General features: G+C 41.6%; 1 protein-coding gene across 1 annotated transcript in view; it reads right to left on the bottom strand.

Moving 5' to 3' along the window:
• The window catches only part of LOC147712268 (uncharacterized), a 593,266-nt gene that overhangs the window by 537,291 nt on the left and 43,901 nt on the right, over positions 1-12,074 (bottom strand). Inside the window, exon 2 of the mRNA XM_086919610.1 lies at positions 8,579-8,617. Coding sequence (XP_086775736.1) covers positions 8,579-8,617 — 39 coding nt within the window. The remainder of the gene's footprint in view (positions 1-8,578; positions 8,618-12,074) is intronic.

Below are 12,074 nucleotides of genomic sequence, written 5' to 3'. Positions count from 1 at the left end.
CTGGCTGGTGCAGTTGGCATCGGCGTCGGCGGGTGCAGTCGGCGGCATTTGAGGTATTTGGTGTTCACTCACTTGCATATGGTTTTAAAGCAGTCACAGTTACTTAGCCTCTTCATTACATAACTCTATCTTTGCACCTCCGCAGGTGCTTACTGATGTGTACACTTGTGTCCTGAGCAAATCGAACCATCCAAGGCAGGTTCCTATACTCTTCAATCGGGCATACCATTTGATCTTCCAGGTATTTATTCACATGCATAAATGTAACTCAATGCATTTGTATATTGGGCATTTCTGAACAGCTTGAAGTGCACAAGGTTGCTTTTACAAGGCATAGGTGAATTAAAGATCTTAGATCGAGGAGGCTGGCAAATGTATTGATGCCACGTTTTGCGCATAGGCGGAAACATGAGGAGCTTATTCCGTGAATTTTTATTTTCAGGGTACGTAAATTGAGCCTACCTTTATTGAGTGATATATCGTTCATCGCCGGTAAGCGGTAGGAAGTGAAACATGTCGGTAAGTGTGTTCATATTAGTCACTTTAGAACCTTGATTTTTGTTTTTCACGTGGTACTCTCACTTTTGGTGAAGGTTCCTCTACTCACTGTATGGTACGATGTCATTTTATCAAAGATAGTTCCTCTTGTGAATGCAAACATAACAGTGACTTGCACCACTTTGTAGTGTGTATGGAGTCTTGACAAACAATTTGTTTTATATTTTTTTCAGTTCCCCTGAAGAAGGAATCGTAGATCCCGAAATGCATTGGGATTCACGACGGAATTGATGTTTGTGTATTATTGTTTTATATATGTTGATTTGCTTCATGTGAAAAATTGTATTTATGAGATTGAGAATAAGTACGAACTCAAAAGCAAATAAATATTGACAAGTCTAAAGTATTGAAACTGTTTTGATAATTTTATTTAGAAAAACTGGGTACAAACGCACAAAGATTAAGAAACTGTGGTTGTTAAAAAAAGCAAACCATTGGTTTGCAACTGCTGTGAAGGTAGGGCCAAGTGATCAAGCTGACACTTGTAATATTAGGTCTGATTGAAACAGGAGGGTAGCTTCCTCCTTCCCGCCTAGCACGCCCCGTTTAAACAGTGGTTAAGTCCCATATTAGGAGTGAATAAACTATTAATTAAAAAGTGAGTGCACAGTACAACCCACTATTTTTGAATACTTTTAGAAAGGGGGCATTTTCTTATTTAACCATTCTTAGTGCCCATCCATTTATTGGAATATAGCTTGAATGTAGGCAAGTTTCCTGCATTATTATGTCTGAGAAGGAAACCATTTCTTTTTCAGAGGCACACATCCAAAATCTAATTTCAACCCCTTCCCCTTTCTCCTCAGTGGCACTTAGTACTTCAGCCCAACAACAGAATGAGGCTGAAATATTGACTTGATTACACAAAAAGCACATTGGAACTGAGCTTCACGGCCATTTCTTACTAGAGCACTTGCGAGCTGGCACTATTCCTTGGGGTCTCCAAGTTAAGAATACACCAGTTATATTTACTGACGATCCGGAATATAGTAAAGGGTTTAGCTACATAAACACCAAATGCAGCCATGATTTAATGGTTCATACTATTGAAACCGCACAGAGACTGTGTTTGAAAGAAGCTGAAGATCTTGAAAAATTAACACAGTCAATTAAGGATAATCATTCTTTGGTGGATGCAAAAAACTTATTGGAGAAAATAGAAAAGGAGATACTGGCTTTTAAAGATAAGACAATTAGCTTTAAAACTGCTACGTTTAAGAAAGACTCAAAATCATTCAATATTGTTCAAGTATATCTTAAAGACTAATAATTTTATACATCAACCGAATCGCGCAGAGCGTTGTCAAACTTTTAGGGACGTTCAAGGCATTGCTTTCTCACTTTTTCTGAAACGTCATCTTCAGAGACTTCTACTGATTCAGATTGAAGGGCAGGTACATCACACAAGCAGGTCTCTTTTTTAGACAAAGTCGAACCAAAGCAGAGAGCAAGATTCAAACCCCAGCCTTGTAAGATGAGAACTCGACGACTATATTACAAGTCGTGAAACCCACTAGTATTATCAACTTGTCACAGAGACAATTATCAAAGGAGGAAGCATCAGTACTAGAACTAGGTTTAAATTTTGTCCACAATAGATTCACTGATTTCACTAAAATGAAATTGGAGGCATTAGAATTTTGCCATAAAATTAGTTTCAAAGCATTCTTTCTTAGAAAGGATTATACCAACACCAATGAGGTGTCTGGTCTTTCCAACAAATCAAAATCTGTCCCATTTCCACAGGAAGTACCAAAAGAAATTTTAGCTCATGAACAAGCAATGTTATCAGGTATCAGTCAATTGGAAACAAAAAAAGTTTTCATTAAGTGCAGCATTACAAGACAGCAGCAAATGGTAATCGAGACTTTGAAACAAGATACACCGGTAATAATAAAACAAGCCGATAAAGGCGGTGCCGTAGTCATCTAGCCAGAAGAAATGCATATGAATGAAGGGAATCAGCAGGTGAACAATTCTGAATGGTACCCGAAGGTCAAAGAGTATCCGTCTAGGTCCACTCAACAAATCTTTTTTGGAATACTAAAAACAGGTTTTGACTGTGGGTTCTTGGGTCCTAAAGAATTTGATTATTTGTCTGAAAAAAGTTCCCAAGGATCCCCGTATTGTACTTCCTACCTAAAATACATTAGAGGTTAGAAAATTATCCGGGGAGGCCAATAGTCTCGGGCAGTGACTCATTATTAGAGCCATTTTCCAAGAACGTTGATTTTTTTCCTTAAACCCTTTTTGACCCAGGTACCCTTCTATGTGCAGGATACTGCTGATTTTATTAACAAAATCGAAGGGCATGACTTTAATGAGTTGACCCAATGGATGGTGTCGTTTGACATCACCTCATTATATACGCAGATACCACAGGACGAAGCACTCAAAGTGATCGAGGCATACCTGGAAGAAAGTATACTTCCCCATAGGGTACCTTCGCAATTCATTCTTCAACTAGCGGAGGTTGCCTCAAAGAAAAACTATTCTAAATTCGATGACTCCTTTTTCATTCAAATTAAGGGATCAGCCATGGGCTGTCCATTTGTTCCTGAAATGGTGGTTCTTTTTATGGCGAAATATGAGAATAGGTTTGTTTTCAACAATAATCCATTCAAGAAGAACATAGCGCAATGGCTGTGCTATATAGATGACATTTGGTGTCTGTGGAATGGCTCTAAGGAAGAGTTGGAAAGCTTCCATGGTTGGCTTAATATGCGCCACCAAGATATCAAATTTACATTGACTATGAGTAGCATAAGGTTGACATCTTTGGATATTGAAGTAGTACCAGATGATAAAAAGTTGACAACCACTCTGCACAGAAAGGCTACCGAAAAAAATACTATTGTTCACCATACAAGTGCTCATCCTAGGAGTTTGAGGGAAAATCTCCCATATGGTCAACTATTGTGAATACATCGCAATTGTTCATCAAAATTGGACTATAAGCACTATGCGGCAATCTTCAAAGAACAGATGATCGTTCGTGGATATCCTAAAAAGCTTTTGAAGTATGCAATAAAAAGAGCGTGGTATACGCCTCGGGAGGACCTCTTACAAAAGAAGCAGAAACATCCATTAGAACGCATGATTTGTGCAACCACATTTGGTCCAGATACGAATAGGTTTAGGCAAAAAAATTGGCATTTGCTTGAAAAATTGGAATGTGGTTTTCCAAAACCTCTGTTCGCCATGCGAAAAAAATTAAGCATTGGGCAACAACTAGTATGGGCAGGCATTTTTCCTATTCAAAACAAACAGTCCGTAAGATCACAATGGCATTTAGTACCTATTGAGGGCCATCATAAATGCAGCAAGTGCGCAGCCTGTGATTCCAAAATCAAGGGCGCTGAATTTTTCCATAATGCCATCAAATGCCAATATTCGGAGTTTACAAATTGTAAATCAAAAAATATTGTATATATGCGGTTGTTTGCCCATGTGCCTTGCTGAATATAGGCAAAACAAACCAACAGATAAATCAAAGAATCACAAAGCACTATTCAAGGATCAAAAAGAAGGTTCTGACCGCTCCCATGGTGCAACAGTTTATTAATATATCCCACTGTGAAAAGGATTTTAAATGGACCGTCTTGTCTTGCATTGACACATCTAAACGTTAATTTGACATCTACGATGCTTTCTTGAGAAAGGAAACCTACCTCATTTTAAAGTTCAAAAGTGCTTCCTCTGGGTTAAATCGCATGACTGAATGAAGTAGAATTTAGTTTTGTTACTACATGTCCCACAATGCAATGCTTTGCCATGCTCAAAACGAGTAACTGTGCTAAGTTTTGATTGGTTGAAAGAATTGCTACCCAGGATTCATAGCTTTCACAACCAGGAAGTGCTCTAGTGAGAGATGCTGTGTGAAAGTTAATCCAGTTTGTCTAATGAAGTCGATACAAATACGTTTGTTTGCTTCTTCCCTGCAATACTTTGACTACAAGCAAATCCACTAATTAAATATATGACTGCAAGCCTAACGTGTTTACTCTTGCTTTCTAGAAACATAGAAACCTTTCCAGTGAATGCGAGCACGCTCGCATTTGAGCAGAAGAAAAACCTGCCTTTTGCAGAGCCTAATATCTGACGTACTCATATATAGTAAGTCCACATGACAACTGATTTTAAATCGTACAGCGCAGCTGTTTGATAAACATTTCTTTTAATGAATACAGCATCCTTTCCCCTTCTTGTAGATTTGTGAGTCCCCTTTTGAATAGTTCCAGTCCATGCTCCGCAGCCGTTGTGCAAGGTACATTTGAACAAAATCTTTTTACGGGCATTTGAAGGTTTAGAGGCAAGTAGAGAATAGAGTAGAAGTTTAAATTTTATGAATGATCTTTTCTTGCAGAATTACACACAGTTAAAAGTATGCATGTTGCGCTTTAAAGCTACGGTACAACAAGCCCATTGACATATAGAATCAACTAACTGAAGCGGCTCCTCCTACTCCAAGAATCAGGTACAAAAAAATCAGCAATATATATGAGAGAGAAAGGTAGTTTGAGGTTGATGCTGTTGTTGGACCAAGTTTTTCTTTTTTTGCTGTTTTAGAATATCCCAATCATTTGTTTGAAGCCCTGATGAGAGTCCCAGTACTGTCCAGCCTGCGTCTTGAAACACGTTAGCATTTGGAGAGGCATTTAGTTAAATATAAATGCATTTAGTGTTGGATGTATTAAAGATTAATTCATTATTTTTAACACTTTTGTGATATTCTTGCTGAAATAACAAGTTTAGTCCATAAAACTGGACACTTTTCACAAATACTTTTGTGTTTTCACAGATGATGCAAGCTTTAAATGTTGTCTGTATTTGTTTCATGTTTGTATTCATTTAGTGATTTTGTCGTTTGTTGTAACTTGTTGCAAATAATTCTTATTTTGACGTATGTTCAATTTGGTTTTTGACTGTGAATTGTGTTATTTATATGTGATGGTTTCTGTGTCAATTTGAGAAATATGTGTTTATTTTTAAGTCTTTTCAAAAAATTGGTTTTGATCAGTTTAAAGACTACTTAATAAAAATTCTATTTCGGACAGATAAAAAAATAGTCTGCCCATTACTCCATAAATAGTAGGAGTGTAGGCTAGTATGGAGCCAGGTGTTCGTGTTGTATTTTGACTTTTAGAAAGTGGGCATTTTCTTGTTTAACCCTTCTGTGGGCCTCTGTCCGTTTGTGTATTCACTGTCTGGTTTTGGAGTGACACTAGCTGGGAATGTGTATTAACTCTAGACCGTCAAAAAAGGAGGTTGGGGTGTGCCCTGCTATTCCTCGGTGACTCATTACTGGGCTGACTAGACCTGGGCTGCATTTAGAGTAGTGGGTGGAGTTTCACTAGCACCTGAATATGATGTGTCTCTTTTGCACAATGCTATCTCCACCTCCTGTAGGGAAGCTGGGCAAGAGAGGACAGAACTGGTTTGGACTGGGCTCAGAGACCCTTGCCAAAAGGAGCACAAGGAGAAAATGGGGTATAAGTATTGGACCTTAAACCCCAGAATATTAGATTACTTCTGGATATCGCTGCGAGTGTCGTCGCAGAGCCTGTTGTCGCTGGGTGAGATCGCCACCTGCTTGCGGTCCACATCACGTCGCTGCGAGAGTCATCGCCGAAGCCATCGCATCGAGGAGCTGCGAGAGAGAGATCGCCGCTGGATCGCGCATCGTCGCCCCGGAGATCGTCACAGCCCCTACGAGATCGACGCATCGTGCCTTTGCGAGAACAAACTTCCTACAAAACCTACGCACTGGAATCCAGACAAGTGGCCTTCCTCCCCGTACAGACCGGATTCGTCGCAACGCGCCTGCTGCTGCAGCGGGGCTGTTGCATCGCCTCCCCAGGGTCTCAGGAGCAACACATCGCTTGTTTTCCACCACACCAGTCTCTGCTTTTGGAACTTTGTCACAACTAAAGGTACTGTGTCTGAAACGTGACGCAACTGTGAACTTTTCACGCAACTGTGGATTATTTTATCCCAACCTAAAGAACTTTTATTGCAACCTTAAGAACTCTTTTGAAACCATATTCTTTGAACTGTGTATGTTGGATTTTTGTCGTTTGGGTCTTGTGTAGTTTAGATTAAATATCTTTATTTTTCTAAACTGTTGTGGAGTCAGTTTGTGGTGTTTTCACTGTGTTACTGTGAGTGTTGGTACAAATACTTTACACATTGCCTTCTGATTAGCCTTGACTGCTCGTGCAAAGCTACCTAGAGGGTGAGCAGGGGTTATCCCAGAGGGTTTCCTCCTCACCCTGACTAGAAGCAAGGGTCCCTATTTGGACAGTGGTACCTACGTCTGCCAACTAAAGACCCCCAGTTCTAACAGAGTGCATACGTTTTCTTGTTCTCTCTACTAGTTGTTCCTCTGTGCCCTCTTATGTGCACTCTATTTTAGAATCCCTGATGCACAATGTCCTTTCTTTTTTTTTTTGTTCATTTACTTTGGATATTGCTGTCAGTCAGCTTCCATTCTCTTTTGCACTCTGCTTTTACTTTTCTAACTTTTAGTTTACCATTCTAACACTGCTGTCCAACATGATAGAATGGTACATAAAAAATAGCAAAATGACCGCTGTGCATCATGATGCATGCGTGCATCACGACATGTGTACGTATCAGTAACCAGCTCGGAATGTGTTTCCTTTAATAATAAACTACTGCAAAAGTGATATGCATTCATATAACTGTATCATGGTGCAAATATGTCCATGTGAAGGGCAATGAAAACAGACTTGGTAAAGGCAATTGCTTGCCCTTTTAGAGACAAGACCTTTTGCCTTTCTCAATGCTTGTTTTATGATGCCACAGCCAGACAACTATGTATGATGAAATGTGCCATTGACAGATTTTTATATTATTTATATTTTTAAAGGTATAAGTGAGGAGCTTTGCCCACATCATTTTCGTACATCAGGTGTTTATTGTTAAGTGCTGAGCATCAGCTGCTCCTTGCAAATCACACCACTAGCCAATGTCACAGGCACGGGGACAATCTGACCAGAGATAACAGCATCCACCAGTTTCTTACACAAGGAGGGCTCTTTGTACTTTTGGGTAATGTCAGTATGCGCGGACACTTCTTAATGGAAATCCGTAAACATTTATGAGAACGGGATGAAATGTTAAAGAACAACCTAAAATTAGGCCAGTTTCCTGAAAATATAAAACAAACATCAAGCAACTTAGAGGCCAGATGTACAACAGTTCTTTTCGGTCGTAAAGGGGCATTTGGCCCATTTGCAACTGCAAAAAATGGATGCACAATGCACACACCCTATTTTGCGAGTCGCTAATCTATTAGCGACTCGCAAAATAGGGTTAGCGACTTGCTATTAGGAAGGGGCGTTCCAGGGACGTCCCTTCCTAATAGCAAGTGCAAAGGCAGTTTACCACCTAGGTAATCCATTTGCAAACTGGAAGGGGTCCACACGGGCCCTTCCCCTTTGTGAATGGGTGTGCAAAAAAATTTCAGGAGCAGACAGTGGTCCCAAAGACCCTGCTTGCTCTTAAAAAACTGAAACCGGAAAGTTTAAATTTGCTTTCTAAATGCCTCCCATTTTCATTTAAGGAAAACGGGCTGCATTAAAAAAAAATTGCTTTATTGACAAAGCAGTCCCAGACAGACATGGTGGTGCTGACACCCAGTAGGCCACCATCCCTGGGAGTGCTAGCCATTCCCAAAGGAATCGCAAATTGCGACAGCCTCAATAATATTCATGAGGCCTGCAATTTGCGACTCCATTGGGAATCGCAAACTGTCTGACACACAGTTGTACAGTGAATTTTGCGACTCGCAAATGCAGTGGTGGTACATCTGGCCCCTAATGTGTTCAAATACTGAGAAACAGCAAAGCCACACACAGTGGGTTGAACACAGAGGGTGGACAAACAACATTCAGAGGACTCCTACAACCCCTAACATCTCTAACGACAAATAGTAAGTAGTGGTGGCCACTAAAGGGCATTAGAAACCGAAACTGAAACCACCGGGGGAACTTACCTGGACGCCTTGTTGTTCTTGTTAGTCTCTGCATTGAACCTGTTAGGGTGGTAAGATAAAGATATTATATTCACTAACCGATTGTTCAGATTCAAGACAATTATCCCACCCCCAAAGGCCTGAGCAATCAAGCATTGCACAAAACTTTTAGACAGAATTCTATAACATGTCTGGTTTGCAGAAACATGGACCGTGGAGGCCGGGTAGAATTGTGAAACATATGCAACGACCATGACTAAGTATGAAGCATTACGTGTGCCCAAATCATTCAAAATTCAAGGTACACGTAATTGTGTAAAATCTGTGATGAGCAGAATTGTTTATAATACTTGGTTGTAGATCAGCACCTAATTGGTGGTATGCAAGAAAATGCTTAGTTGTAGAACTATCTACAATCTGATGTAAACCACTCTGAAAAAGTATGGCACAAATATATGTAGTAAATCCGTATTGCGCAGAGTTGTGTGAAATGAATGATGCTTTGAATAATGGCAACTTTGTGTGATTTCCACAAGCTGAGAAAATTATTTTTAGGCAAAAGCTTAAAAAATGCAACATGAGGCAGAACTTTCAGATTCCCGCCCACGATCTCAGCACTCTGGTGCGACTGGAATTTGAGCTGAATAAACAGAGTTATGAGCACTGGGCCTCAATGGTGCGGTTCTATCGAGGGGTTTGCGCAGTCCCCCGTACACAATTAAGTCAATTTTAAAGATAATTCTTATTAGAGGGATCAACCCATGTCGTGATGGCCTGCACACCGCCTGCAGTGAACTGAACCTGGACATGTCCAAACTGCAGGATGTTACTCACCAGCCTGGCATCCTAAAGTCCATACTGAAAAACAGGTCAGATTATTATCAATGGAAGGGGACTTGAGGGAACTGAACTCTTCCAGCAGCAAAATTAGGAGACTTGCAAGTTCCTATGAAACCCACCTACGACAACAATACCTCAATATGGCATTAAATAAGGTGATTTTAAAACACATTTTTATGGTGAGACTAATGGCCTTGTCGATTAAAGACATTAACAGGCACTGGAAAACCTTTGGGAGCAATAACAACTTGCAGACTTTGCCACCAATATGAAAAATCCTTGGCCCATCTGGTTTGCACATGCAATTGTTTGTTGCACGCACAATGCACTTTATTAAAGCCCTTCTTTCTAAAACACGGGATGCGAACCTGTACTGAAGCTATGAAACTGCTTTTCAATCTGAAGGCTCCAATGGAATTGGCAAGGTTTGCTAAGTTTGCACACAAGGCCAAAGAACTTTTAGGTAAAACAAGCACAACGCACCTTTGAACTGAAATTATTAGGCCCGAAGAACTCATGCTTTATTTAGGATTGTACATCTCTTACTTCATTGAAATGAAATCGCCTATGTATATTTAGCACTCCGCCTACTCATGCCACCATTGGACCCATGTATTTTATAACATCATTGAAACTCTTAATTTAAAACTTGGCTTGAACATCCCAAAGATAATTTTGAAAGTATTTATAACTCTGTGACCCCCAACCCTCCCCTGCAAGACTTGCAAAGTCTGCACACAAGTGGAAGGACCCTACAGTATTGAATTGATTTATTGTTTTATGCTTTTATCTGTTTTTAATGCCCCGTTCGTAAAAATCATCTTTGTTAGTTTTAGTAAGATACAATATATCAAAACTCGCTTGCTACGAATAAATTGAAACGAAGTATGTGAGATTTTATTTGAATATTTTGTCACAATTTTTATTAATTGACACATAAACATTTGACTTCACTTGAGGCAGAACTTAGAAAGTTATTAAGGGTATGGTTTTCAAAATGCATGATGGATACAACTGTGTAACATATATAAAGGGCAGTAAAATGCATAATGTGCAGAACTTCATGCAATGCCTGATGAAAAGAATTATGCCAAATGTTTGATGTAGACACTTTATGAAAAGCATGCTGCCCAAAACTATAAATATCATAATGGACGGAATTGTGCAACAGTAATGATAGAAAAATCACTTGAAACTCATGTTGGCCTGAGCACAGGAGATCTCATAGAGGGCGGGTGGTTGGAGAATTCACAATGACAGCTGTGTGGAAAAATTCATGGAGGGCAAGTTGGTACATGATTCATGGAGGACAGATAAGTGTAGCATTCACGGGACAGAGGAGTGGATAATTATTGGCGGGGAAGGGTGTGGAGACTTTTGGAAGGAATGTGTATAGAGGATTCAGGGAGGGCACATGTGTGGAGACTTCAAGATGGGCAGGTGTGCAGTGAATTCATGGAGGGCAGGTGTGTAGAGGATTCAGGGAGGCAATGGGTGTAGAGGATTCAGGGAGGGCACACGTGTAGAGGATTCAGGGAGGGAATGAGTGTAGAGGGCTCGGTGTGGGCAGGTGCGTAGGGGATTCATGGAGGAAGAGTGTGTAGAGGATTCAGGGAAAGGCAGGTGTGTAGAGGGCTCGGTGGTCAGGTGTGTACAGGATTTAGGGAGAGAATTAGTGTAGAGGGCTTGGTGGGCAGGTGTGTAGAGGATTGCAGGGAGGGCAGGTGTGTAGAGGGCTCAGTGGGCAGCTGTGTAGAGGATTCGGGGAGGGAATGAGTGTAGAGGGCCCGGTGGGCAGGCGTGTAGAGGATTCATGGAGGGAATGAGTGTAGAGGGCCCGGTGGGCAGGTGTGTAGAGGATTCATGGAGGGAATGAGTGTAGAGGGCTCAGTGGGCAGGTTTGTAGAGGATTCAGGGAGGGAATGAGTGTACAGGTGTGTAGAGGATTCATGGAGGGAATGAGTGTAGAGGGCTTGGTGGGTAGGTGTGTAGAGGATTCACAGAGGGCAGGTGTGTGCAGGATTCATGGAGGGAATGAGTGTAGAGGGCCCGGTGGGCAGGTGTGTAGAGGATTCATGGAGGGAATGAGTGTAGAGGGCCCGGTGGGCAGGTTTGTAGAGGATTCAGGGAGGGAATGAGTGTAGAGGGCTCCGTGTGCAGGTGTGTAGAGGATTCATGGAGGGAATGAGTGTAGAGGGCTTGGTGGGTAGGTGTGTAGAGGATTCACAGAGGGCAGGTGTGTAGAGGATTCATGGAGGGAATGAGTGTCGAGGGCCCGGTGGGCAGGCGTGTAGAGGATTCATGGAGGGAATGAGTGTAGATGGCCCGGTGGGCAGGCGTGTAGAGGATTCATGGAGGGAATGAGTGTCGAGGGCCCGGTGGGCAGGCGTGTAGAGGATTCATGGAGGGAATGAGTGTAGATGGCCCGGTGGGCAGGCGTGTAGAGGATTCATGGAGGGAATGAGTGTAGAGGGCTTGGTGGGCAGGCGTGTAGAGGATTCAAGGAGGGAATGAGGGAAGAGGGCTTGGTGGGCAGGCGTGTGGAGGATTCAGGGAGGGAATGAGTGTAGATGGCCCGGTGGGCAGGCGTGTAGAGGATTCAAGGAGGGAATGAGTGTAGATGGCCCGGTGGGCAGGCGTGTAGAGGATTCATGGAGGGAATGAGGGTAGAGGGCTT

Source organism: Lissotriton vulgaris, chromosome 5 (genome assembly GCF_964263255.1).
Source record: "Lissotriton vulgaris chromosome 5, aLisVul1.2, whole genome shotgun sequence".
In the NCBI taxonomy this organism is placed as follows: domain Eukaryota; kingdom Metazoa; phylum Chordata; class Amphibia; order Caudata; family Salamandridae; genus Lissotriton; species Lissotriton vulgaris.
This window is presented reverse-complemented; position numbering and strand designations above follow the sequence as displayed.